The 27472-nt window shown below is 50.5% G+C and overlaps 11 protein-coding genes across 11 annotated transcripts; 6 read left to right on the forward strand and 5 right to left on the reverse strand.

Moving 5' to 3' along the window:
• Positions 1 to 227: 227 nt before the first annotated feature.
• On the forward strand, positions 228 to 686 carry N7519_011269 (uncharacterized protein; the record flags this gene model as incomplete). The annotated part of the gene is made up of 1 exon (XM_057298042.1): positions 228 to 686. The coding sequence occupies one exon, from the start codon at positions 228 to 230 to the stop codon at positions 684 to 686; it is 459 nt and encodes a 152-aa protein (XP_057145924.1).
• A 656-nt stretch (positions 687 to 1342) lies between these two features.
• Positions 1343 to 2554, forward strand: N7519_011270 (seipin; the record flags this gene model as incomplete). The annotated part of the gene is made up of 4 exons (XM_057298043.1): positions 1343 to 1408; positions 1456 to 1640; positions 1696 to 2148; positions 2203 to 2554. The coding sequence occupies 4 exons, from the start codon at positions 1343 to 1345 to the stop codon at positions 2552 to 2554; spliced, it is 1056 nt and encodes a 351-aa protein (XP_057145925.1).
• A 147-nt stretch (positions 2555 to 2701) lies between these two features.
• Positions 2702 to 5225, forward strand: N7519_011271 (uncharacterized protein; the record flags this gene model as incomplete). Its single annotated transcript, XM_057298044.1, has 4 exons — positions 2702 to 2713; positions 2763 to 3667; positions 3718 to 3777; positions 3947 to 5225. The coding sequence occupies 4 exons, from the start codon at positions 2702 to 2704 to the stop codon at positions 5223 to 5225; spliced, it is 2256 nt and encodes a 751-aa protein (XP_057145926.1).
• A 180-nt stretch (positions 5226 to 5405) lies between these two features.
• N7519_011272 (DUF453 domain protein) lies at positions 5406 to 6620 on the reverse strand (the record flags this gene model as incomplete). The annotated part of the gene is made up of 1 exon (XM_057298045.1): positions 5406 to 6620. The coding sequence occupies one exon, from the start codon at positions 6618 to 6620 to the stop codon at positions 5406 to 5408; it is 1215 nt and encodes a 404-aa protein (XP_057145927.1).
• A 227-nt stretch (positions 6621 to 6847) lies between these two features.
• Positions 6848 to 8064, reverse strand: N7519_011273 (uncharacterized protein; the record flags this gene model as incomplete). Its single annotated transcript, XM_057298046.1, has 4 exons — positions 6848 to 6939; positions 6993 to 7280; positions 7333 to 7622; positions 7673 to 8064. 4 exons carry the CDS (start codon positions 8062 to 8064, stop codon positions 6848 to 6850), a joined length of 1062 nt encoding a protein of 353 aa, XP_057145928.1.
• Positions 8065 to 8405: 341 nt separating this feature from the next.
• On the reverse strand, positions 8406 to 9755 carry pex14 (putative peroxisomal membrane anchor protein (Pex14); the record flags this gene model as incomplete). The annotated part of the gene is made up of 5 exons (XM_057298047.1): positions 8406 to 9137; positions 9190 to 9274; positions 9328 to 9586; positions 9608 to 9647; positions 9723 to 9755. The coding sequence occupies 5 exons, from the start codon at positions 9753 to 9755 to the stop codon at positions 8406 to 8408; spliced, it is 1149 nt and encodes a 382-aa protein (XP_057145929.1).
• Positions 9756 to 10133: 378 nt separating this feature from the next.
• Positions 10134 to 12392, forward strand: N7519_011275 (kinetochore-associated Ndc80 complex subunit NDC80; the record flags this gene model as incomplete). The annotated part of the gene is made up of 3 exons (XM_057298048.1): positions 10134 to 10178; positions 10234 to 11047; positions 11098 to 12392. The coding sequence occupies 3 exons, from the start codon at positions 10134 to 10136 to the stop codon at positions 12390 to 12392; spliced, it is 2154 nt and encodes a 717-aa protein (XP_057145930.1).
• Positions 12393 to 14751: 2359 nt separating this feature from the next.
• Positions 14752 to 15375, forward strand: N7519_011276 (uncharacterized protein; the record flags this gene model as incomplete). Its single annotated transcript, XM_057298049.1, has 2 exons — positions 14752 to 14823; positions 14887 to 15375. The coding sequence occupies 2 exons, from the start codon at positions 14752 to 14754 to the stop codon at positions 15373 to 15375; spliced, it is 561 nt and encodes a 186-aa protein (XP_057145931.1).
• A 2210-nt stretch (positions 15376 to 17585) lies between these two features.
• On the forward strand, positions 17586 to 20681 carry N7519_011277 (uncharacterized protein; the record flags this gene model as incomplete). The annotated part of the gene is made up of 1 exon (XM_057298050.1): positions 17586 to 20681. One exon carries the CDS (start codon positions 17586 to 17588, stop codon positions 20679 to 20681), a length of 3096 nt encoding a protein of 1031 aa, XP_057145932.1.
• A 768-nt stretch (positions 20682 to 21449) lies between these two features.
• N7519_011278 (Zn(II)2Cys6 transcription factor) lies at positions 21450 to 24213 on the reverse strand (the record flags this gene model as incomplete). The annotated part of the gene is made up of 4 exons (XM_057298051.1): positions 21450 to 22797; positions 22851 to 23581; positions 23634 to 23745; positions 23828 to 24213. 4 exons carry the CDS (start codon positions 24211 to 24213, stop codon positions 21450 to 21452), a joined length of 2577 nt encoding a protein of 858 aa, XP_057145933.1.
• Positions 24214 to 24879: 666 nt separating this feature from the next.
• On the reverse strand, positions 24880 to 26388 carry N7519_011279 (uncharacterized protein; the record flags this gene model as incomplete). Its single annotated transcript, XM_057298052.1, has 3 exons — positions 24880 to 25128; positions 25178 to 25943; positions 26000 to 26388. 3 exons carry the CDS (start codon positions 26386 to 26388, stop codon positions 24880 to 24882), a joined length of 1404 nt encoding a protein of 467 aa, XP_057145934.1.
• Between the last annotated feature and the right edge of the window lie 1084 nt (positions 26389 to 27472).

The raw sequence follows: 27472 nt of genomic DNA on the forward strand, positions 1-27472 counted from the left end.
GTAGCTTCATTTTGGGCCTTCCGTTCGGCTTCTTTTAGCATAATGGACTGCATCTCCTTCTGTCACTTGTCATCTTGGCGAGGTCTACTAGCAATTGTGATACTCATCCTGACACGTGACCCTAGGCATCCCTTTAGTTTCATTTTTGGTGGGAGATGTCCTTTTAGCAACCAACCCTTCTCCCCCTGGAATATTCCCTCTTGAAAAATCAGCAATTTGTCCTACAAATGGATTCGCCTTCCAGCTTAAGCCGAGCCAATTCCTTTATTGCGGCTGGTACAGTCTCGATAATCTATGCCGTTGACAATAATAATGTCATCAAAATCCGTCCCACAGCAGGGGAATTCGAACGTCAAGCTTACGAGATTGAAATTCGCTCTTATAAACGACTTGGACACCATAAACGCATCGCATCTTGCGAGGTGACCGAGGAAGGTCTCATACTAAAACGTGGAACTTGTCTTCGCGGCATGCTCCAGAGTGTTGGCGAATCTGCTATTCCTTGGCCCGTAAAGCTTCAGTGGGCGCTAGAAGCTGCAGAAGGCCTCTCGTATATCCATAGTAAGGGGATCATCCATGCAGACGTTGGCTGTCACAACATCATCGTGGATAATGCCAAACATATCAGGTTTATTGACTTCGCTGGCTCCGGTATCGACGGTGAAGCCCCCCTTAGTCTGCTATGAGTGGTGTAGCTTTAATCCTGGCATTGAAATTGGCATATTCTCAGATATATTTGCTTTGGGGTCAATGCTGTTCGAGCTTGAAACAGGTTGCGTCCCCTACCATGAGCTGGAAAGGACTCTGGAAAAGGGAGAGCTAGTGACAGCTGTTGAGGAGTACTTCCTACAGCAGGAGTTCCCACCTGTGAAGAGTTTAGCCTTCGGATCCGTCATTGCTGGTTGCTGGAATGGTAAATACACTTCAATTGATGAAGTCCATCGAGATATTGCATTGCTGTGAGAATTGAGGAAGGGTTGCACATGACGAGGCTAGCATATCACATTTTTCATATTCATGGAGCTTGCTTAGGCCACTTATCCCTACACTTGGTGAGCACTTAGTGAGCAAATTAGGGCGCTTAGATGATGATTAGTGAGTGGATTAGGGTGCGTAGGGGATGATTAGGTGATTCTCTGTGAGCAGATCACGTTGATTATATCCATGGATAATAGCCCGTGATCGAGCCAGGCATTATCCGGTACTCTCTACATACATGCACATATGTTGTATGTATGTAGTTGTATGGTTGAACAGACCTCGGTGCAGATAACGGAGATAACAGGATAAGCCTCATGGAACCTCAACTTCCAAGGCTGTTTCTGCCAACTATTCCGCCACAATGGCCGACTCAGAATTTGGTGACGAGTCAGAATATGGTCCATCTTCCACCAGGGCAGTCATCATGGTGCGTGCATTGATGCAAGTTTCTCAGTTGTAACTGACACAAGACAGGACGCGGTCCTCGCGCCATTCCGCGCGCTGGTATCGAAGTCCGCATTACGGCTATACCTGAACACGCTGCTGTTCATGGGCGCCGCAACGTTCCTAATTGGCATCTCCGCAATTGCCTATGGGGTCTTCTATTTCAAATTCATTCCCACGGTTGGGCTTGAGCGCGAAGTCCATCTACAATTCGGGTACGATATCATTCCCCACAACCAGATACACCCAGCTCAACTAACTTGCGCACAGCAATGGCAATCCGTGGGGTACAGCACACTTCGACTCGGAATTTGTGGCTCTGCAGCCCTACGACGTATCCGTGACGCTCGAGCTGCCACGCACGCCCTCAAACCTCGATACAGGCAACTTCATGCTCGACCTCACCCTCTTCTCTTCCCGCCCCGCATCGGCTCTCCTGCCCGGTCCAAATAACGCGCCCATTTCGCAGGCCCGTCGCCCTGCTATAATGACCTATGCTTCGCCGCTGGTGGATGTTGCCCGAAGAGTAGCGCGTATGCCGCTGTATGTTGTTGGCTTGCGCCGGGAGTCGGAGACGCTGGAGGTACCGATGATGGAACTGCTTGAGTTTACGAAAGGAACGCAGAATTTGCCGCAGAGTCTCCGGTTGGAGATTCAAAGTGACTCAAAGATGCAAATTTATACTGCTCGGGTGGAGTTCCGTGCTAGGCTTACGGGGCTTAGGTAGGTCTTCTTGGGGAATAAGATGCTTGTGAGGTATGGCTAACAGATGGGCAGATGGCTTATGTATCGCTGGAAGATTACTTCTTTTGTTGTCTTCAGCTCTCTGTTCTGGTCTGTCTCTGTGCTCTCTGCTGGCTTGACGTGGCTGGCGATGACTTGGGTTTTGGGGGCTATGCCTAAGAATGAGATCAAGGAGGAACCGGAAGACTCTATTAAAGAAGAGTCTGGGGACGGGGATACTTCCGATGAATCTTCCGATGTCAAAAAGGAGGAGCCGGAGGAGCATGAAAGATTGCTTTCTAGTTATCCGGCCGATGGTGATGAGGTTGGGACGGGGTCTGGACTAGAGAGCGTGGAAGCTCGTGGAGTACAGAGACGGCGAAGTCATTTGACACAAACAGACTGAAGTGATTTTGATTCTAGCTAGTTGATTATATGTAATGTCCTTATGATATAGTGTGAATGATATTGTGGATCATCTGGGCCGATTGCGACAAAAGCGGGGGGAACTTTCTTCCCCTCCATTCTTCACATCTCAACCACTCCGCCCTCAATGCATATCCTGGTAAGTACATATAGTTCTTACATCAATTTCGAGGCTCATCTCCATTTAGGTCACCAACGACGACGGTCCTCCGTCAAACCAGTCATCGCCGTACGTGCATTCGCTCGTCCACTCGCTCCAGTCCGCCGGCCACACGGTTTCGGTCATTCTCCCGCACCAGCAGCGATCATGGATCGGTAAAGCGCACATCGTAGGCGCATCCGTCAAACCTACCTACTTCCGGCCTGGCACACTCCACCAAGAAGATGGGACAATACACCGGCTGCCCCGGGGAAGTGATGGTGAACCAGACGAAGGCGACGAATGGGTTCTGATCGACTCGACTCCCGCGAGCTGTGTCCAGATCGGTCTATATCACTACTTCAAAGAACGTGGCCCTATCGATGTTATTGTCTCCGGTCCAAACTATGGTCGCAACACAACCGCACTGTTCGCATTGTCCAGTGGAACCATTGGCGCGGCGATGGAAGGTGCTTGCTGCGGCAAGCGCTCAATTGCTCTGTCATATGCTTTCAGCTCTCGAAACCACGACCCTGTTATCATCGCTGAGGCTGCGGGCCATTCAGTCAAGCTGATTGAGCATCTTTGCGCAAACTGGGCAGACGGGGTGCACCTCTATAGCGTCAATGTTCCCCTCGAACCTGGCGTCAGCGAGAATAAGGTTTTATATACCAATATGCTGCAGAATACGTGGACATCTGGGAGTTGTTTCCAGGCCGTCGACCCCACATCTGCAGACGACCCTGATTTGCAAGAAAAGCAGCTTCGCAACGAAGGCGAGGTGGCAGGAAAGAAGCCGGATCAGACTGTCGGTAACAGCGAGAAGTCATCCAGTGGACCCCGGATCCAGCACAAGCATTTCAAGTGGGCGCCTAGTTTCCAGGACGTTTACCGAAGTGTGGAGGAAAGTGAGCCTGGCAATGATGGCTGGACAGTTAAGGAGCAAATGACCAGGTTTGTCCAATGCCCTTTTTTTACTGCTGAACACCGACTGACTTTTACAGTGTCACGCCTCTTAAGGCCAATTTCATGCTCGCACCCGGTATTTCGGGGGAGATTAAGCTGTGAGTGAAGACGTTTGACGCGATGGGGGCATGGTATGGAGGGTTCTATCCGAAATCTACATGTTGCACGCACTTTAGATATCTGGCTTAGCTGTTAGATATCATGTCCCCTCCCCTTTGATTGGCTTTTCTTCAAGTATTGGTTTTCTGATAGACGGAGACTTTGTAGATCGGCCAATCAGCCTTCATTGTACTCCCTCGTCGACTGCGATGACCCCTACGTGCAAGAAATGGTCGACCGGGCATTGAATCGCCGCCTGGGAAGTGCCTCCAAGCGTGTGTCTTCTGTGTCCGAACTACCGGACTCTTCTGCACCGCTTTTCCAGTACCGCGAATATGAGCGCCTCGACTTCGATCATATCATGTCCAGACCCTCGACGTCTCTTTCCAGCGCATACATCATCCGGAAAGCTTTGATTCGCAAGCACTATCTCTCAAACACAGTGGCCAATTGGATCTCAAAACACCCAGATAGCGTCCTGCGACGCCACTTCAAGCCCGCCTTCGACTTCGAACTCGACTATGCCGAATTCCTCGACGACGCCCTGCTAGAAGCATACGAGCTGAACGAAAGCCTAGCCAAGAACGAAGAGCGCCCCGACTCCGAAAAAGAATGGTGGATCCTCAAGCCCGGCATGAGCGACCGAGGCCAGGGAATCCGCATCTTCAACAGCGAAGACCAGCTACGCGAGATCTTCGAGGAGTGGGAAGAAGACTCTGACGACGAGAGCGGATCCGAGACAAACGCGGACGACGCCGAAGGCGATGTCAGCACCGCCCTAGACACAGGCATCGTCACTTCACAGCTCCGCCACTTCCTCGCACAGCCCTATATCGACCCTCCCCTCCTCCTTCCATCATCCTCGAACCGCAAATTCCACATCCGCACCTACGTCCTCGCATCGGGCTCACTCAAGGTCTACGTCTTCAAGGAGATGCTCGCGCTCTTTGCTGCTAAGGCCTACTGCCCTCCGCACGAAGAAGACGACGTCGCCGACCTCGCACGCCATCTGACTAACACCTGTTTCCAGGAAGGCGGCAGCTCGAATGAAGGCAGTGTGCGCCGCTTCTGGGACCTGGACCATCACGTCCCCGGTCTCAGTGCAGACTGGAAGGAGAAGATCTTTGGGCAGATCTGCTCGGTGACGGGTGAGGTGTTTGAGGCTGCGGCCCGGGGTATGATGATTCATTTCCAGACTCTGCCTAATGCGTTTGAGCTGTTTGGTGTTGATTTCCTCGTTGATGCTAATGGGGATGTGTGGCTGCTGGAGCTCAATGCATACCCGGATTTCGCGCAGACTGGCGAGGATCTGAAGGAGGCTGTTGTTGGCCGCTTGTTTGAGGAGGTGGTTGATGTTGCTGTCAAGCCGTTCTTTGGTCTGGGTGATGGGGCTGGTACTGATGATATGAAACTGGTTGCTGATATTGATCTCGGGAGACATGCTTAAAGCTGGGGTTAGAATAGATGATGTAGATATACCACTTGTGATGTACAAGAATAAAAGTTTTGATTTGGATATCTCATATAATCAGGTCTTTTCCCTTCTCTTCACGGCGCTTGGTCTATCCAGTTATCTACATAGTCTTCTTGCCAACTATACTGTACAATTAAGATCCCGTTCTCTCGTTCAGGTATCATTCTTCCAGTAAATACGCCCCTCGAACAAACGACGCGCTGTGCGAAAGACAGTGGCAGAAGTCAACGCTCCATCTACATCGAAGTTGGCACCAACCAGCAGATTCCCACTGGCATGACCAATAGTAATGCCAGCACTATCGACAGGATCCTCATCCACAACGCCAGCCACCGTACTCTGCGGTACGCGAGCAGCAGCAGCAAGAGCCAAAGCGACAGTAATCGGGACCGCCCTATGCGGCTGTCCAACAGAAAGCGCACGAGCTAAAAGATCAACATCAGCAGACGTCTGTCTCTGCTCGATATCCCTGGAACCAGTCGTAGAAGGAGCAGCCACGACACAAATCTTAGGCACACTACCGGGCACCGCCGCAGTCTCATCTGCAATGCCCATTTTAACGCCCGCCTGCCGACGAATGGAGTCCAAGCGCGGCAGCAAATCCGGATGAGCAGTGATCTCATCAGGAGTCAGATTCCCACTCACGGCGAGATCAACCGCCTGCACAAAGACACACGGATTCCCGACGTCGATGCACGTAGCTCTGATTCCGTCAAAGATGTCGACGACCTTACCGGTAGGCAGGAGTTTACCCGTGACAGAGCCGGCGGGATTGATAAAGTCCAGCTGGACACGGGCAGCTGTACCAGCGACACCGTCTATGGCGAAGTTACCGCTAGCGGCGGCTTCGCCGTCGACAAGGGGGAAGGACGAATGGATGATTTTGCCGGTGTTGGTGTTGTGGATGCGTACCGAGGCTGAATCCGGGCTGGGATTTTGTAGCGGGAACACGTGTGCATCGACGGCGAAGGGGCCGACGGCAGCGCTCATGTTCCCGCAATTACTGGAATAGTCGACGTCGGTGTTCTTGATTCCGAGGGAGATGAAGGTGTAATCCACGTCGGCTTCATCGTGCGTCGATGCGCCTACTACGCAGACCTTCGAGAGGCTGGATAGTCCGCCCCCTAATCCGTCTAGTTGTCGGCCATGGGGATCTGGACTTCCGATTACACTGCGGAATATTGGGGCCCAGTCTTTTCTGTTCGGGGGCAGGTCTTCCTGCTTGAAGAAGACTGCGCGGGAGGTGCCGCCGCGGTAGTATGCTGCTGGTAGGGAGTGTTGCTTTTTGGTCTGAAGATATCGCCGGCTACCGGGTGCTAGTGGGGTCAATGTTGACCGGCATGGTAGGCGAGATAGTTGTTTGAACATGCTGGGTTTATAGTGACTCGCCCATTGTGTAAGGGAGATCGTGTTTGGTCTAAATACCTCGGAGTCACTCCGATAGCGGTGTCGGATCGTTCCGATGAAGCGGGTGGGCCGATTGGGAGAGCATGTATAGAGGTGTAGATCATATTTATATTATTGTTCTATGGACATAAGTAGAACACACAAGCGTATTCAAGTGAGAAGGCGCGTGGGCACGACCTTTCTAATTTTCAGCCGAATCGCTGCTTCGCCAGAGCTTGCAAGAAGCTCATAGTCTCCTGCTCCTTCTGTCGATATGCCTGCGCTCGTTCTTCGCGCTCCGCTGTACGTGCACGAAGAATTTCCTCCTCCGGATCTCACGCTCGTTCTTCTTACGTTGGTCTTTCTCCTTTTCCCGTTTCAATGCGGAAAGCTCATTGTCCCCGCCCAGTAAATCTTCATCCCGAGCTGCCTCGGGCGAACCACCGCGCGCATCCGCGAATGCACGATTGCTCGCAGCAGCTTCTCGCCGTTTCTCGAGCTGTCTCTCCCGTGTGCCCGGCTCAGCCCGCGGCGCAACCTCGTCTTCGAGATGGCGCAATGCAGATTTATGCGCACGAATTTCGGCGCGATACTGATCGCGGGACTCGCCGCGGGCAGCGATGGCATCTTCAATAGCCGATTCTGGCGGGAAGTCAGCATTCTGGTCATATTCGGGGGAAGTAGAAAAGCGTACCTCTTTTTAGCTCAAGATCTTGCATAGTTGGGATTGCAGGGCCCGCTTGTGGGCCGCCTCTCCCGGAGCCAGCTTGTGGCAGAGTAGGCCCGTACTCGTCATCATCATCCTCATCGTCATCGCCTACTGGTGGTTCTTGTCGAGCCTCGCCAGCCGCTCGCTGGCCTTGCGTATAATCAGGCGATTCGCGTCCACCTCTCGGGCCAGCTGCTGCTTCTTCTTCTGCACTTTTGCGTGCCTTGGCGAGCGTAGCGGGATCATACCATCCCTCCGCGAGCTCTCCACGGTTCCTGCGATGTCAGTAATTATCGCGCCAAGAAGAGAACACCCTCAGACCTACCATTTCTGCGTAAAGCTCTTCCACCGCCCTTTCACCTCATCTTCACTCAAGTCTTCAATATATTTCCCTTTTTGAATATCCAAGTACATGCCAAACATGGGCTCATAAACCTTCAGGTCGCGCCCTGAGAGCTCGCGCGCTTGGAAAGGGAGCACGACCGGTTTGGTTGGAGCATCTCGGTGCCGTCGCTCGTGGTGCCCACGGTCTTTGTCTTCGGCACGGCGGTGGTGACGGTCTGATCTGTGTCTGTCTGATCGGTGCGGAGAGCGTGACCGCGAGCTCTCCCGGTGCCGGTGGCGGTGGGAATGGCTGTGACGGCTGCGGTGATGGCGGCTTGAGGTTGGAGCAGAGGGAGACACAGCTCGGTGCGATGAGCGAGTTGGCGAAGGCATTTTTTGGCTGGTTTCCTTCGTCGTTGAACGGTTCTGGAAAGTCTGGAGGAATTTGTCTTCTGGGGGTGATAAGGAAAGACAAGCACTGAGGTCGGCTTATCAGTTCGGCCATCTGATTTCCCAGATTGTCCCCGGGTTTTCGATTCTAACGATTCCAACACATTCTTCATTTAGTTTTGTTGTTATTTAACTATGCTGTTTCTGGCAATCAACTTATACAGAAAGAAATACGGCTGTATTATGGAACAATTATTTCATCCAAGAAAAGACCTTCATTGTGATAAATACATCTAGGCGAAGAGGTATACAACGGTTAATAATTCAGCAAACCCAGTTCAACTTTAGCTGGCAGGAGCGCTTTGCTCCACGCTCGGGCTTGCGGTGTTTTCAGCAGGTGTGGCAGGTGTACTCGACTGCGAATTGGCCTTAGACCGGTTGGCCGCGGCCATTTGCCATGCCGGGATGGAGGCGGACCGACCAAGCTGCGAGAGTGGGTTGGGGCTCTGGCTTGTGCTCGCTGGGGCAGCAGCTTGAGTCGGCTCCTGTTCGGCTGGTGTCACAGTAGCAGCCAAACTGTTAGTGGCCGCAGGAGGAGCAGGAGTGGCGGGGGTCTCTTCCGGTGTCGGGCGAGGAGTACTGGGGATGGGAGAAGATCCAACGGTTCTGCCAGCGACAGGGCTAGCTCCGCTACCACCAAGTCGGTTGCCCAGCAAGGTCTTCAAGCTCTTGAGCTCAGTTCCGAGCTCCTTCAGTCGGTTCTCATTGCCTTCCCGGGCACCTTCGAGGGCCTTGGGAATGGCATCCTTCAATGACTTCACCTCGTCGCTAATGCGACGAGTCTCATCATCTCTTCGGCGGGATGAGTTCTTGAGATCAGCAACAAGATTCTCCACATCCTTGAGAGCCCCATCCAAGCGCTCAGTGCGGGCTTCCTCGGCGGTCTTCAATGCAGCAGTGTCGGTCGATAATTGTTCGATCAGAGTAAAAGCACGTGAAAACTGCTCATCGATGTTTTCCTTATCTTGCTCCAGCTGAGGAGGGGTCGGTGGGGCGATCAGAGGTGCGATATAACGCTGGATGGATTGATCAGCGCCATTAGTTTTGGAAGAGGGGGCAACTAGGTACCTTTGTGACGGTATACAACCCATAACCAACTCCACCCATCACTGTTGCCATAATAAACCAGTCACGCCAATCTCTCTTGGGTGGCCTTTTCATGTGATTAGTCTCTAGCACAGTGCCACGATCGATAGTCAAACGTACTCAGGAGGCGGCTGCCATTGATTATATGGAGGATAGCCATATCCTTGAGGCGGCTGTGGTTGCCGGTAAGGAACTGGCTGTGAGGAGTAGCTGGGCGCTGGGGATGCTGAAGCTGTAGCTGTAGCTGCGGCCGCGGCCGATGGGTCTTCGCCCACTCGCGATAAGGCAATGTCCACTTCCTCTTGAGTCAAGTTCTTAGATTGAAGGAATGAAACCCTCTTTTCAATGGGTGAAGATGCAACCGATGGGTCCTGGAGGACTAGATAAAGTCAGCGGTCACCACACATCAAGTTGTGTGCCTCGTAGTCCATACAGGTAACCTAGTGGACACATGAGTTAGCGGTAGCCCCGAAAGCGGATGATAATAGACATTAATGTCTCAATAGACAACTTACAGCTGAAGCAATCAGCTCCTCACGTGGAGCCATTATGATTGATGTCGACTACCAGTGAAGTGTAGGAGAGATGAAAGGAGAGAGGTGCGCTCACATCGGCAATCGCCATTTGGACCTCGGAACTCGCCCCAACGCCAAGACTTCCCCAGACCGGGAGTCTCGTGATTATCGGCGAGACTGTTTTTCCTTTTACCATACACCGCCTACCTCATTTGAAAGTGGCACGCATTTGTTTACATCGGCCGCCTCGTGCCTGCCAAACAACAGATCAAACCCCCTCCTTTTGGATTTTGTGGTGTTGCGCAACCCACTGGACTTTTGCATTTTTTGTCAAGGCCACAATCATATCCAAAATCCGCTTGGCAAAAGAAGCACCTTATCTATTGCCGCCTTGGCGGCTTGTGTATCACCATGTCGCAAGATACTGGGCTTTTCAGTATTAAGCGCCCCCGAGAAGTATAGATCCCTCTATCTAGCGCAAGACTTAAGGCTAATTTATATTGCGATCAAGACTCTCGGGAGTGTGCAGAATTTCTCCGCCATCCCCCAACCGCAGTCGGCATTGAAGCGCGCAAGCTCGATCGGATTTCAAAACGCCCCGTACAGCTCTCAGAACCACCGCACTTCCTTGATGGGCTCCACTGGTCGCCCGCAGCAGCCTAATTTTACGCGCATGTCAATTGGTGGACCATATGGCGCTGATGCCGGTCTTTCGTCGGTTCGCCGATCAGTGTCGAGTAACATGTTCAATGGCCCCAGTGCCAGTCGGCAGAGTTTCGCGCCAGGGTCTCTTTCCTCCAACCCTGCGCCCCCTCAAAACCCGCAGCGCAGAAGCAGTGTATTTTCGCGACCATCCACGGGAGGAGGACCGATGGGACATCAATCGTTCTTCACTCAAGTTCCCACCGTCGCCGGTGTTCCCAGAGACCCGCGCCCTCTCAGGGACCGATCTTTCCAGGCACGTATTGGCCAGGAACTGTTGGAGTATTTGACTATTCATGGGTTTGAGTTGGAAATGAAACATTCATTGGGGCAGAACACTCTTCGCTCACCGACCCAAAAGGATTTCAACTTTATCTTCCAGTGGCTCTATCATCGGATCGATCCAGGATACAAATTCCAAAAATCAATGGACTCCGAAGTACCGCCAATCCTGAAACAACTAAGGTACCCGTATGAGAAGGGCATTACAAAGTCACAAATTGCAGCCGTTGGTGGCCAGAACTGGTCGACCTTCCTCGGGATGCTACATTGGTTGATGCAGTTGGCACAAATGATGGATCGCTATCAGTCCGGCGAGTATGATGATGCCTGCGCCGAGGCGGGTGTGGATGTCTCCGGAGATCGTATTGTTTTTTCCGCTTCCTCACTCAAGCCTACCACGATTGGTTGCAGGGTGGCGAAGACGAGGATGATGACACCGCAGAGAAGCGGTTGATTCCTCACGTTGAAAACATGTCGCGAGAATTCGCTCTTGGCAACGAGCGGTACGTGCAGGAAATGGAGGCACTAGAGGCGGAAAACCGGGCTCTTCGCGACCAGATCGAAGAAGTGGAGAAGAGTGCTCCCGACATCGCCAAGTTGGATAAACACTTCCGCATCTTGGAGGACGACAAGAGGAAATTTGAGGATTATAACCAGAACGTCAAAGGCAAAATTGAAAAATACGAGACTCGCATCAAATTCCTCGACGCGGAGATCCAAAAGACCGATACCGATCTCCAGGCCACTGAAGCTGAGCGTTCTGATCTCCAGGCAAGTGTTGACCGCCAAGGCATCACTATCCAGGATATCGACCGCATGAACTCGGAGCGAGAACGCCTGCAGAAGAATCTCGAAGATACCGTGGCTCGCCTCGAAGAGGCCCATGCCCGTGTCATGGAGAAGGAAGCGGAAGCTAGCCAGAAACTGGAAGATCTGGAACAGATTGTGAAAGCTTACAATACTCTTGGATACCAGACTAGCTTGATTCCCGCGGGTGCCGAGAACGCCAAGGGCCAAGACTATGAGCTTCGTCTAAATATCACTGAGAGCAATTTCTCCGCGAGCCAGATTGGTGGCCCTCCCAGCCGAATTTCTCCCGAGGGTGATCGCCTATTGGCGGAGTCTTTCACTGGCTACCACCCGGCGCATTTGCTCAGTTTGGATCTACGGGGCTCTGTCCGAAACAGCCTGCAATCACTCCGGAAAGAGATCAATGAACGACGGAAGCAAGGGATCGATGACGACCTTGAGCGTCGTAATCTACTGGATAACATCAAAGAGGCAATGGATGAGAAAAGGAGCGAGGTTGAAGCCCTGGAGCATCGCCGCCGGGCAGCAGAGGAAGAGTTTGAACGAACAAAGGAAATCACGACTACTCAGAAGCTTGCCTCGGATGCCCAAATTGAGAAGATGGAGAAAGAGTTGGCGAAGATGCGCGCTACGCTCAGTGACAGTGTACAGTTGATGGAGCAGCGCGAGATGAACACCAATATCGAATACGAACAACTGACGCTTCGGGCAAATTCTCTCCGAGAAGAGTTGCACACTAACGTCGAAACAATGCTTAATGACGTGATTCGCTTCAAGGTACATGTTCAAAAAGGTCTTGAGGACTACGAGAGCTTTGTTGTCGATGAAGTGGAGCAAGAGCTTGGAGGTGAAGGGGTCATTGAAGAGGAGCTTTGAAGTTATTTTGTCACGATTTGACGATTTGGTGTTCAATTTAATTGTGTTGGTTTCATGTACAATACCCCCCGGATCAGTTCAGGACGCGCAATGCACATATTGTTTTATTTTAATGTCTTTCCTTTTTGTAAACACCAGGGCGCCACGGATCTTCACCCGCATCTTGGGAGTGAAATTGGGAGCGTCTAGTTATTCCAATGAATACCATTAGGGAACGTGACCATGGTTTCCTGGAGACAGATAGATTACCCTTCAGGGCTGGGAACATCGCTTGCAGCTTCAAAGCCCGGGCCTACCTAGGTAGGAAGATATGGTTCCCACAAGATAATGGACGCTGCGGGTTCTGTAAAGAGGCCGCTGGCTATATTTCATACTAACAAATACAACAATCATACCTGGGTAGGAACATTGAAGAGGATATGTACACTCCAGTTATTAGCATCCTTGTCTTTAGTCCATTAAGTGGACCTACATCCATTGTAATGAGATACATTCAACCATTGACCTACCAATCATTGCCGAGATTGAAGCGTCGATGTCCTTACATATGTAGTATACGAACAGATGCGATCAGTAGTTCGAAGGAACGCTTCGGGGTCAAGTTTTTAGAAGCAGAGAATATGAAATTCGCTGCAGCCAACGGCGAGGTTTCCAAACCAAAGATTCCAAATTTGTCGATCCAGAGACCCAGAAAAAATATATGGATTCTGTCCCTGGGGCTTGTAGAAAACTACTATCACTCGCACCACCCGAGAAGACGACGGTCAGTGGGCGGGTCAAAGAAACGGATTACTTTGGAAACTTGAATAGCACGCCTTACATCAACGGTGTTCTCTCAACGCCAGATATCAATCCGGTTATTTCCGGCCATTCAAGGATCAGGAACAGATGAAGCATGAAGTACTAGAGAGACCGGCCCAAACACAATCACCGCATTACATTCGCTTATTGCGAGAAATGGTCAATCGCACCCTTAGGAACCATTGAACTATCTTTACCCATAGAGATCTGCAGCCAAAGAATATATCTTATTGACTGGAATTTGTCCGGCTGGTACCCCGAGTACTGGGATTATTGAAACTCAACATTGTATTGTCAAAGACAACCGAGCTCATCCCAGACATATTTGTTCAGAACCCGGTGGAATATCTCATGATGCAAGTCGTATACTCGTCGATCTTTTACTGATGTTGCATTATGTCCATGTCGATAAAGTGATATAGGATACAATGGCAGCGGAGTCCGGAGCATATACTCTAAACCCTGGCGATTTTCACATGTAAGATTGCTATGATAGAGACACGATGTTACATTGTGTCTGCACATCTACGTAGGTGTGTGATTAACTCTCCCAATTGCATTCGCGTCGTTTTCCATGTAAGCTTTGGCTACTGCATGGCATGATTTCCGTGTGGTCGTTCTTCGAAAGTGGCTGGCAAGTAAGACTTTAACAGATCTATTATAATGTACTCCGTAAATAGTTCTTGCTTATCGAAAGGATTAGGCGATACGGGCCCCACAATATAGATTGCTATAGAGTGTTCCATAAAAAGCTATCTATACGAAGTATAGAATTTGTTCTAGACTGGAAAAGGCATACTCCGTACAATGTAAGGATTTATGTCTGGTCATATTTACTCCGTATGTACCACACCTATTTACAGCAATGATGATCATAAAAGAAATCATTCTACGGAGTACTCTGGGCAAAATAAATCCCACAAGTTATATTCTTAAAATGCTACAATGATATAGAATGTTGTCCAGGTGTATCTTCTAGACAGCCTTGGCGCGGGATGCCGCCTTTAGGGCTCCGCCAATCTCCATGTAGGCGAGGCACACCTCCTTCGTCAGATACATAAGTGATCGACAGGAGCGATGTGCAGAACAAGGTGGAGAACTATCATTCGCCCGTTTTATCCGTCTGGTTTTTGTCTGAAACAACTTGCTCCGCACAGTATACGGCCATCCCGTCTATCTGTACCGGAGTCCCTGGTTCCACTGCAATATGTTATCCTCCGGGTGATAGGGCTATTTTCCCATCCATGAAGATCCCTCCTGCTCAAATTCTTTCGCCACAGCATGAGACTGACTCCCCTGCAGATCTGTCTCCTCACGGAACACAAGGTGTTTCGGCGGTCTTTTGGCGGCCTTTTGACGGATTTTGACTCCCAACAATGAAACCCAAGGGTATATAACTAGCTGGAAGTTCCTACTCTCGAGGAATTTTTTTTTACCCCCAGTGCTGTGCACCTTCATTCCTTTCAAAAGCTTCAGGTCTTCTTTACATTGTTACCTCTAGCATCCATTCATTTCCCATTTCCACCTTTAAGTATCCAACAACTCTCAACACTTCAGTATGAAGTTCACCGCTGCCTTTGGCGTTGCTGCCCTATTCATGGCCCCGTCTGCCGCGGCCTGGAAGCTGCCTGTGAGTATCTACATCAGAATGAATCCTTATAGATCTCGTTCTTTGCTGACATTGTCTCCCCAGCACGCCAACGCCTTGGCTGCTACTCCTACCAGTTCTCCTAGTGGATTCCCATCCGGAACTCCTACTGGAACCCCATCTGGAACTCCCTCTGTCACTCCATCCGGAACCCCAACTGGATGGCCCACCGGATGGCCTACTGGATGGCCTATTCCGTGGCCTACTGGATTCTCCTTTGCCCGCCGAGCACCTGGTCACGGACCTGGTATCAAGGGACCCGGGCACCCCGGGCACGCAGGACACGTTCATGAATTCCCACACGCCGGCTTCACCAGCGCTCCTAGCGGCACTCCTTCCTGCACTCCTACGGGCACTCCTAGCGGCTCGCCTTCTGGGTTCCCTTCGTCTACCGGCGTCCCCTGTGGATCCCCTTCGTCTACTGGTGTCCCGTCCTCCAGTGGTTCCTTCGCCATTTTCCCTATCCCGGCCCCGACTGCTGCTGGTGAGCAGGGAGGCTTCGCTCGTCGTCATGCTCGTCAGATGTTGTTTTAGATTCTGCCCTTTGCAGCTTCGCTAGTGTGAAATGTGAGATAATCATTACTGTGTTTTCCGTGGCTGCTGGATCAGCTATAGAGAAGAGGTTGTTGCTATTTTGGAGATTTTCCCCGGGTTTCATGTAGAGTGATAGAGTAAAATGGTAAACACATAGAATTCATAATAGCATTAGGGAGTAGACTTGCAAAGTATAGCCATCCCCACATAACCCCAAAGGATCTGATACGCACGCCTCAAGAAACAGTGTCTTTAGCCCGGCGCACACCAAATTTCTTTTCCTTTTCGCATTTGAAATTAAAGGAGGGAGTTGGCATCAATCGAAAACCGCTATATGATCCAATTATGGTCCTATGGCCGAAAATAATGGTATAGCAGGCCATGGTCATCTCAGCTGCAGTTTCCTATAATCAATTTCTTATTTTAGGCTATTTATGGTTACTTAAGACTAAACTAAGCCCCCACCGGAGGCCCCTTAGTACCCCTGTTTTACCTTCCACGTCGGTTCTTTTTTACTTTTCCCTAGCAAATCCTTGTTCCTGAGATGTCTTGTTATTCGCCCGAAGCCAAAATCTATCACATTTATTACTAGCTGCATCGTCAGGCGGGACGGATTCGGACAAACTGCCGTTGAGATGCTGGCGGAGCTGTGAGGCCAGTTCACTTCTAGTATGGATTTTCGTGTTTCTAATTCTCTCGTTTGGACATCAGAACTTCGGAGGTTGCTCGGGAGATACATGGTAACGGTGTGTCTGCTTGTACGGAGGATTCATGGAGTTTTACCGGATCGTCGCCTTCCTTTGCTGTCCATGTCACGGACAAAGCCCCTATGACAAAACTTCATTGCGCTTCGTGGCATAAATCTGCCATGTCGGAATTTGTGGGGTATTTTCGATGCTAACATTCCGTGGGACTAGCTAATCTTTCTACATTCTTTGCCAATTCATAGGTGGATAGACTAATAGAACCTCCTTCATCTCTCCAGCACTCTTTGGTAGACCCCAAGATACCTAGGTATGCTTGATGTACTTTTATAGCAATGGTTATCTCTAAGCTCCGCGAAGAACTTCCAACGATCTTTGCTCCCAAGTATCCACCATTGCTAGCTCACAGTGACCTATGTTAGATGAACATCATTGTCAATCCCGAAGCAGGCAGTATGGTGTAACTGGGATTGTTGGGATGAGGCAAAGGTGTTGCCATTTGAAATGTCTCTCTGGGAATTTACAACATGCTCGGCACCATGAACTCAAGTGGTTGCAATCTAAGTGAGGCAAAGGCCACTAAAAGAAGACCTGATGCTCGGCCGGTCTCCATGAGATTTCTTCCTGTCAATAGTCGTCAGGCGGACAACAAGTCATGGTCTTGAAGCTGTACGGAGTAGGCTCTTCCTATATAGGTAATTTCTGTTCACGGTACATTCATTGTTGTTTTGCCCTACACCACAGAGGCGTGTTAAAGCGAAGTGGATAAAGCTCTCGACCAGTAAGGATGTCGGTAGATGCTGATAGTAATGGCGTTCTTAATCTAGGTAGTCCTGCCTGTAACAGTCGCCGTAGAACCCTCAATGCTCAGACCTCATATATCGCGTGACTCAGAGCTCACTGAGCAGGCAACGTACTAATTATACATATTATTAAATCCAAATAAGAATATAAGAATATCCTACAACCCAATCCCTCGATAGACATACGTTGGAGGTATAAGGAACTCCGCATTCTGTGCCCTCCGATTGGCTCATAGCTCGACGCTGACTCAGCAGTTCCTGATCTCCAAAATTCTCGAAACAACATTTACCATCTCCCTCACTTTTGGTCTTCATTTGCCCTTGTTGGTACGGGGTTCAATTGAATATCGCGAATATCCCGCTATGTACCTGTGAAAATCGACATGTATCACGCCAATCCCGTACCCATCGAGATTGCGAAACCTATACACCCGCCTTTGAGCCTCGTTGCGGTACCATGAGCAGGTGCTTGCGCCCCGGCATCCTGCCATTCGGTCGCAGGCCAGCTGCTTCACGTCTCCGTTTCCTCCCATATCGATCCGCGTCTCCTTTCTCCCGGCCGACTTGGACTCAGTTTACCCGGAAAACTCGCAATGACCAAAGAGAAATTAATTTCCCAGACGAAGTTCTTTTTCTACGCCGATACAATTTAATCAAACACCCTCGCCTCAGGCATGACCAGAAGAGGCATATTGACGAATGGATGCCAGTGCTGAGGGATTGTATTCCACCAAAAGTTGCCAAACCACCAGACGTCGCCCAACCTGCAGGACAGCCCAGGCGGCTTCGACCACTCCGCGAATCTGAACATGAGCTTGATCGGACCCATGCTCTACTGGGGTGCCTATGGGATGGGAGGATACATTTTGAATTTCAACTCCTTGCGCATCTCGGATTTGCGCACCATGAGTGGTCTAATGTGCAGGCTCTTTTAAACAGCATGATAGACACCTATGAGTTGCTAGCTCCTCATATGCCTCCTAAGCACCCTTCGGCTGGGCTTGATTGGAACAGACCGTTTCGCGTGCGTCGCGCAGATGAGTCAACATCCGACTTGGTGTCCCCCCTCACCTCAGAGATCTCCCTCAGCAAGCTGACGGGAGGCACAAAATCTGCATCCCCTTGGAAATGGTCTCGTCTGGAACCTCTCTCATCAGATAACATTTCTCTTGATACTCTGACGGTGGAACCTGCACCGAGATTCTTCGGAGAGAGAATTTTGGCTGAAGTACTCGCGAACCTCGGCTCTCTCGTTTTGTATGCTGCACGCAGTCGGTCAGATGATTCAAAGCATGCGATGTCCTGTGTATACCGAACCCTTGCCCGATTGCACCATGCAGGCATGATCTCTGACAGAGTTTACCAATATCCGAAACCAGATGCCAGCCAGATTGTGTTCCGTCCGCCAGGGCTCCATTTTTTGTCCAATTCCATAATGAGCGTTTTGTCCGACGCGGCGTGGCATGAGCATGAAACAGCGGTGGCCGCTGCGGCCGCTGATGCAGGAGAGCAGTCACCTTTCATTCCTTACACACCGGGAATTCGAGAGCTGGGCCCGGAGATCTGGCTCGAGCTCATTCTATGGTGTTGTGTGGAGCATGGATTTTGCAAAACTGGCACACTACTCGTGCATCAAATGACCCGGCTTAGCGAATGGAAAGCTGAGAGTTGGGCGCCTCTAATAAAAGACCTTAATATAGTACAAAAAACCAATGTCAGTATGGAGCAATCCTGGCGTCGGCCAGGCCAAATCGAGAAGTCCCCGACACTCAGGGGCCAGGAAAAAGCACCATTCAATGGACTTGGATTCCGAACTATCAGCTCTGAGGTGGTTGCATCGCTGCGGAGCGGCTTGGCGAACAAGGCCTATGTCGGAATGGGGGACCGTGGATATCTTCCTGAGGATCTCACCAATTTATCAGCCCCTCTGACTAAACTTATCGATCCTCCCGTTTCCAGCCGTGAGGAGCTTCGGCCAACAAACAGGTTCACCAATTGGCATATTGTACGGATATTGGAATCCGGCTGTTTAAAGCCGTCCTCGGATCCTGTTTCCTTCGAAGATCTCCTAAGGTCCCAGAACAATGTTGTTCCTCCGTGGGAAGGGAACGAGTTGAGCCTGGCACAAGTCTTGGATGGGAAAACGCGGGCGCAGTTCTACGATGAATCTGCCGCTATGACTGGCCTGGTCGAGTTCAATCTCAATTATTATGCTCGGGACAAGCAAAGCGGACGCCTTTTCCACGAATATGCTTGGCTTCAAAACATTGCCGATGCAAGCAAGGCACAGCACATCCAAAAGTTCTTTGAACGGATGAGCAAAGCCAGCGATGAAGAGGCTTCCTTGCTGTTTGATTTCAAATCTTTCGAACCTCAAGATATTTCCCAATCGTCTATCCCGCAGTTGTCGTGCGCAACTTTTGCTAATCTCCTTGACGTGGCGACAACAACCCACGCGTTTGACTTTGGCCATCAACTACTCCTGGACAATGACATTGATGGCCCTCCCATCCCTCAAAGCGCATATAGCAACCAGGCCTTGGCGCCATCTATTCTTCGATTTTCAAGTGCCACTTCTAATGTCGAGCTCGGTGAGCGTGTCATCGCGTCGCTCGCGGTCCCTCTTTCTGTGAACACCATTAAATCGTTGATCAACTTCAGCGTTGCACGAAAAGATTGGAACCGCGTGGTGCTGATGCTCAACTTCCTGACCGAGCACAGGGCTAAATCCTGGGGTTACATCAATATCGGCGCACTGGCAAGTGCCGTAATTCGGCTCGATGCCACCGTCAAGCATAAGACATCTACCGGCACCTTGACTCAGGCAGATACAGAAGACCTAGATCAGGCCACAAACATCTTGCTCCGCCTTTTCCGCGGCGAATGGCATGCTAAACATACTCGGGAGAGAGTCAGGAACTTCCAGCTTCGAACACTCTCTCGTATGCACCGCGTGCTCTCCGCCATCCCAGGTCCTCTACCGGACATCCTCAAACGAGTAGAGGCACCCAAGGAAATCACCGGACACCACAAAGCCACTTTGATCCCCCCAACCACCTTCCACGAGATCTTCGCCGCCGTCGTGGAAACGCAGGGCGCTATCGTCGGCAAGCAGCTCTGGGACAAAGTCTGTGTCGACTGGGTATCTCCCAAGCGCCAGCTCCAGTCTCCAGGCGGTGTTGCCCGGCTGCTGTTCAGCGATGAGCGGGCCAATTCACACGGTTCCCCAGGATGGGACCCAGATTATGTGAACCATGTCCGGAGCAAAGCCACGATAGCAGACCTTAACACCGTCCGCATCCTCGCACGAAGTGCCGTCCGGGAATATGCTGCATGCGTGCAACAAACAACGGACCAACAACCCCATAGCCCTAGCCCCAGTATACCCCAAACCAACACCACCTCTTCCTCTTCCTCCTCTACCTCCTTCGTCTACGACCCCACCACTCCATATACACCCTCCATCTCCCGCAAGGAATACCCCTACCAATTAAAGTCTGGCAAAATGCCACAAACAGAGCTCGAGTCCATTCTCGACTTCTGTCTCGAGACCTTCCTCAAATTCGGTCTCCCCGAAGACCAAGTCGACATCGAGATCCCTGGCCACATGCGCCGCATGCAGCTCAGAAAGGTCTTTTCTTCGCCTACACGCAGGCCTGTTAGGATGCGGATCAAGTACAACAGGTCCGATCCGTTCATGAGATCTCACTGGCCGAAGGAATTGGCGGAGACTTTGCCGAAGCCGGAACTGCCGTCGGAGTCAGAGCCGAAGTGGCCTTACGATAATCCCAAGATCTAGGATGTGGGAGAGACTTTCCTCCTGGGTCCTGTCTTGTATGTTTTTTTATTTCAAAGTAAAAACTATTCTCGAATGTATATACTACTTTTCTTCTTTACCATGGACCTTAGAAGGCCGTGTAATTGAGACAGGACGGTTCTTCGGATTGGATATTCGTTCTACACTGCTTATTGCACTTAAAAGGAATATGCTGCAAACAAACGCGATGGATCTGGTATCAGAAGTCCAGGTGCTAGGATTCAACTGATTCAACGCCAATAAACGCCCCAATGCCAACTAAAAACCAATCCCTAACGCCCAAAGCCCCTTGTGAGTCCAGCTCTTGATTGAGGCACCAAGGTATTGTTATATCGGTGGGCCATTATACACATGTGTAATGCAGAGATGTTCGCGGTAGATCAAAAGGGGAAAGGTTCATAAAATAGGGGGGAAAGAGAAATGGCATCACACCACATACGCATTAAGTGGATATGGAAATAGTAAAACACGGGTATGAGAAGAGAACGAGAGATGAAAAGATAAGAGGTAGGAATAGGTAAAATAGGGTCCTTAGGTATATTGTTAGGAAGCAGATGTTGCATCCATATGGAGACGGGATATGATAACGGGTAAAGCCCTGGAGAGCAATAATTGGGAATACCAGCCAAAAGAACAGGATGGTAAATAAGACACTCGCATGCTTTTGTCGTGTTCGTGCATGTTGTTCTCGTATACAAGGCATTCACGAGTATGGGTGATAATTGCATTTAACATTCCCAGTTCTCATCGTCATTGGAATGAGGGAAGAAAGAACGCATAAACTCCCCTGGTGATAGGATCATAGGGGAAGTACGAGTCCTGGGCCTCGGCGGTCAACGAGCTCGTCAGATCCGCGATCGTTATGCTGGGGTAGGTGTAGTGGTCTTCAGCGGGCGGTCCATCCGGAGCAGACACCGAGAGATCTTCTTGTAGAGGGGCCCAGTAATCGCCAGCAGTAGCAGAGTGAGCCATGGGCTGTCCGTGTGCGGGCTCCGAACTGATAGTGCTTCTAGGCTCTGGGGTGTACGGGTAGGAAGGCATGTCGCTGACGTCGTACTTCATGCCCTGGGCCAGTTTGCGGAGGCTGAGGTCGCAGAGCTGCCAGGCGCGTCGGGAGGCGATGCTCTGCCCGGACATTGCGAAGAGCCAGTGGACTGCCTTCTTAGACAGGATGATGAAGTTCTTCTCCTCTTCTGGCATGTGGACAGTGCCGAAGGATAGCTCGAGAAGGAGAACGGTCGCCGCTTGCATGAGATAGTGGAGGATACACCACCACGGAGCAATCCGGTACAGCTGGAGAGCATCCGGTTCATCAGGAATCAGATCTAGCATACACCGTGCAGAGTCCAGGGTCACCACTGCCATTTCGTGACTGAAGGAAGGGTTCGTGCCCTTTCGGCGCGCGTCACGCCGGCAGAGACAGGGACGGCCTAGTGTGATCCGCGCACTGTAGTAATGCAACGCTAAGTTCAGTTTGCAGCGAAGGATATCCGGCCCTTTATCTTCCTTGTCTGTGAAGTCAAGCCCGGGTGGAAGGTTGGATTTCCATGTCTCGGTTCGGGACTTGAGTTCACCAATCCGGCTCTCGATCTGTGCCCATGGCACCATCACGCAGTCCACTGAATAGACTTTGTTGACAATTTCTTGCGCGACAACTGCCAAGTCGCAATAGTAGAGGTAAAAGAGCCCGTAGTTGACAGGCAGGCTTTTGAGCCATTTGGTATCTCGTGCTCGAGTGTGGTGACTGCCATCCTTACCATTTGCCGGGTGGAGCGGCATTTGTCTAATACATGCACTTGCCATGACGTTATTGATCCGTTCGTCTCGTAGTGTAGTGTCTGTGAGTACTTCGAAGGCAGTGGGCTCTTGTAGCTGTTCTTCTTCAAACGGAAGCGGGAAAGGCGAGGTGCACACCCCGTCCTGGATACAAGTTGGGCGCCCAGTCATTATTCCAAGCATGTGCTCAAACATATACAGACACCACCAGACTCGGTAACGGGCTTCTTTCGAAATATCGGGGGTAGCCGGACTGCTGCTTTTCATGTTGATGCCAAGTGTGATTGCAGACCGCACTGCCAAAGCTGATATTCTCCACGCCCTACTTACGTGTTATTGCCCGCTCAAATTTGGAGAAGAGGTTCTTGAACTCACCGGTTCATTTGATCAGAAGCGAGAAGGTAGAAGGCAATCAAGCCCTCCACCTGGACTTGCTGGAGATCGGGATGGCTGAAGAGGACATCGCCGTTCATACTAAGGATCCTAGCCCTGGTTAGATATACCAAATGGTCCTTCTCGTTCCCACGCCATGGTGCGTCGATGAGATGGCCATATTTAGCCCCGATTGCGAATATCATGTTCAATATCGCGAGCCACTTGTCACCGGGTCGGGCAGCGCTATCGAAAAATGTCCGGTACTGTGCGGAGAAAAGGGGTTTGTTGATGATGGGGTAGAACGGATGCACGGTAGTCAAATAAGTCTCGAACATATGATCTGCCACCTCTCGAGGAGGCATGGCATATAGCTGTACCGGTCCGGGCACAGAAATCTCCAAGTCATCAAGATGATAATTGACCGCATGCAGAGATACTGCATTATCAGTCTTTGGATCCTGGCCAGGCTCCAGGCTTCCCGGAAGACCTTTGGCACGTTGTTCTGCCTCTCTATGGAGCCGTTGCATCCAGGTAATTTCCGAGTTCTTCCCCATATAACCAGTTGCTCTGGTATGTTCTGATCGATTGATGTCCTCTTCTACTCGATCAATCGCCTCAAGAGACCCAATAGACGAAGGCGAGGATGGTTCATCATTTTCCGGGACGTCATCCTGAGGGGTTAGTGATTGAGATTGGGAATTATGTGACGAATAATCCATGTCCGGGCCATGCTATAGTTGCGATTGTTAGCGCCACTCCGGTATTCCGAAAAGTAGAACAAACCTTGTCCAGCAAGCTCCTGATCCGCTCCGCGACACTGGAGTCAACAATACCACTCAAATCCTTCAGAAGATTCTCATATTCTTGCGCTTTCTCCGAGACAGTCTCCACTTGTCTGTAATCAGTCGGTCAGCATGCTTGCTCACGATTGAGTATTGTTCTAAAAAGAAAAGCATTATAGCCACAGATACACGTACTTTTTCAGTCTCTCACTCCAACCCTCAGGGTAGTTACACGTAGCCCTCAGCTCACGACATTGGCGACAAACCGGGGTGTCACCACTGCATTTCGTCTTGCGCTGCCTGCAGGATGCACAAGCGCGAGGCACTCGTCGATTATGGCGCGGGGCAGTTGCGACGCGTTGACGAGGAATGGCAACTTTAGTTTGTGCGGCAAGGGTCTTACTCGACCTAATGGGGGGTGTATTGGGGCTTTGGGCGCCTATCGTTGACCCTGTGTCTGCGACGGAGAGAGGGCGGAATCTGGCGGGGGCGAGGTCTGCTGTTGGTTGCTCGGCAGGCGCTTCGTTTTGAGGAATAACGTTGTCATAGTTTGCATGCGGGTGCGATTTTTCGACCGTCATTGTCGCAGAAGCCCTGTGTACGTCAACGAGAGTGTGTTTGGTGGTTCTCAAGCTCGCAATTGCGGTCCTGCGGCGCTATGCGGTATAGAGTTGCGACGAATGATAGGGCTGAATTTGCTGTCGAGAGATGGGATATATGTACAAGGAAGTTTTTGAGGCCCATTCATAGCAGTACGAATTTGTACCTCGGAAGTGGAAATACTGTAGAAATGTGAGGATGAAGTCGCCCAGGTGGCGGAATATGCGTAATCGGTCCATGGGGGACCCGTGGACCATCCACGGATGATAAGTTGCCCACTTTCCTAATTGGGCAACTGACTAATCAAGAACGCGTTTTCTCTTCTTCAGATGCAAAATGATGAATTTATGGGAAGAAACGCTAGTTATTTTGACACTTTTGGGTAAAGCCATTCCTCCAGTCGTGAATATCCTCCCAATCTACCCATCCAGGGTAAGTAAACCAAAAAACATATGTATATATACAAGAGAAAATAGGCATTAGCGAGGAAAAAGTAAGAGGGTGCGCCGAGAAGACAATGAACATATACAAGCGAGGTAAATAGATAAGGGAAAATGGCGGGTCGCAGCCCAGCCAAGAGTGGAGAGAAGGGGATGAACGAGAGGAAATATAAACCGAGATAAGTGGACTCGGTGGTCGAGGATAGTTTAGAATTCGCCAAACATCTCGTCGAGCTCATCGACTTCCACCATCTCTGGGTTCTGCAACTCTCTCCAGGATTCGAAGACGGACCCCGAGTTCAAAGAAACGGGCCGAGGAGTAAGGGTGAGCCTCTCGTGTGATTCCGTCAGGTCCGACATCTTCAGATCGACGTCCGGAAGGCCGCTGTTCAACATATCAAGCGAGCGCTTGAGGGTCGAAACAGGCGCGGCATCTGGATCTTCGGGAAGGCTGATCTGGGGGGGCAATCGGAGCGCCGGCAAGCTCCTCACCGTCCACACCGACATCTGTCAAAGCGCTCGTGCCAGACGAGACAGACGATGCAATGGAGGTGAGGGAGGGGGAGGGGGAGGTGCCGAACAGGGCAGTTGCGGCAGCCTCGTCCAGATCCTGGGCCATCTGGTCGGCGGGCATGTGAGAGAAGTAGTCACTATACTCTTCTTCAGACATGCCATCACCGTGCATAGACGGAGACACTGAACCACCATTCATAGGAGATTCAGAGATGCTCATATCGCGGTCCTCCGAGGCGCTCAGGCTCTCGGAAAGGATGGACTGGCTACGGCTCGACTCGGCTTTTTCCTCGGATGCGCGCTCACGCACGGCGCTGGCAGTTTGTGTAAACTCCTTCTCGTCGCCCTCCAGGGGCGGAGAAGCCGCGCGATGCGAGTTCATGAGACGCGTCAAATTACTAGCGTTGGGGAAGTGATCAGAAGAACCATGGCTAGTGGAGGTATTCAAATCACCATGCTCCTCGAAATCGGGAGAAGACAAGTCCACTTCGGGACTGGGGCTACGTTCCCGCACCATCGCGTCTTCCTCATCCTCGAGACTGGAAACACTGGGCGTGATGTGCTTGCTACCCACGGCGGATGCCAGATCGTCTGTCTCAGGAATGGGTTGGTGGGGAAACGTAGTAAGATAGTAGTACACTTTGCGCGGATGAATTAAAATAAGCTCCTTAGCCATAGGACACGGCGCGAGGGCCGTCCAAGGACGCTTCATATAGGCGGCTAACCGCGATGAGAGGAGCGCAGCGGGATTGGCGGAACTATTACAGGACATGTTAGTTATTGTGTTTCAAGAAGTCCCGATAGGGATACATACTTTGCGACATTGACATTTAGTGTGACCAGGACTGCGGCCAGTTCCTTCACAAGATGAGGGCGATTCCCGGTCTTCTCCAGTTGGTTAATTACAGCGACAACGATATCGTCGTTAATTCCTTCTGTGTCGATCTTGGGAGCAGGCGCTCCATCCATAGGCGAGGGAGGGGGTGTAATCTCAAGCAGTCCATGTCGGCCAGCGCGCGCAATAGTTTTTGGGTCGGATGGCTCGGGTGATAATGAAGTTGAACCATGCGATCTCTTGACTTTTTTTGTGGGTTGCTCGTCGGTATGCACTTTTGAGATAGAGGGAGAGCGACGAGTGGAATTTGGCAGCTGAATGCCCAAGGATGGGAGAGATAGTGACTTGCGACGAGTGTTGTACGGCATTGCGAGGAAAGTGAGAACAAAGATCAAGAATCAAAGGAGAGTAAGACACAAGGATATAATAGAAAAAGAAGCAAAAAGGATATAATAATAAACAGAATAATAAGAATAATAATAAAAAAAAGATTCTAAGATATTGGGGGGTGTTTAGTAGAAAGGGGGATGAGAAGGATAAACGGGGGGATCATCAAGATGCGACAAGAAGAGCTGTTTGGATGGCAAATTACCAACGGGGGCCTGAGGAATCTGCGGAAAAAAGTGGAAAATTGGAAAAAAAAAATTGAAGTGTAAATTACCGTATGGTATTTATGCCTTTAAATTTGGCAGCCTCCCGAATTGGTGTGACGATGATTGGTTGGACTGGGGCTTGTTTTTATTTTCCTTTCCTCTCACTCTTTAAGAATGTACATAGGAATGCCTATCTGTCCTTTTTTTTTATAGAAACTACCCAAGTACTCTGTACTCCGCACTATGTAAATAGTCCTACATTTGATCAAATATACTTCCAGTCCCTTTCTCACCGCCATGTTAAGACACGGGAATCAACATGCGACATGCGACACGCACAGGCAAAAAGCGAACAATCCCTAGGCGGTGGAGATCAACCCATTCCTTTTCAGGCCTTAGTATGATAATCCATAGTTCTTCCATTCTATCTTCGGTCTTAGCGCATACCAGAAGACTTCGGTGGGGTCGTGGCCATGTGTTCTATGACCCGAATAGGTCCAATTTTGGTGCTCCATCAACCTTGGCGTCTCCATCTACCCAACAACTCTAGTGGTTTCTCTATCCCGCATACATCGGATTCCGCTAATCACAACCCGATTCTTTGAATAATAAGAAGACCTACGGATCCATTGATTGGTAGTTGCACAGTGGATGTCGAATAATAGTAAAACTCGGAACCTTCCTGCTGCATGGATATGTACATTCAAAGTTGGTACCTGTGTAGGTAGATTATGTATTCGATCTGTCATCTGTTGGTTGCTAGGGTACCGAGGGGCACACCGCCGTTGATATATCAAAATATATGAATTTATACGAACTAATGTTGTAAATATGCAAGTACATACTAACTAAGCATGAA

Source organism: Penicillium mononematosum (genome assembly GCF_028829835.1).
Source record: "Penicillium mononematosum strain IBT 11891 chromosome Unknown utg000005l:1.0-9366267.0:1.0-9372171.0, whole genome shotgun sequence".
In the NCBI taxonomy this organism is placed as follows: domain Eukaryota; kingdom Fungi; phylum Ascomycota; class Eurotiomycetes; order Eurotiales; family Aspergillaceae; genus Penicillium; species Penicillium mononematosum.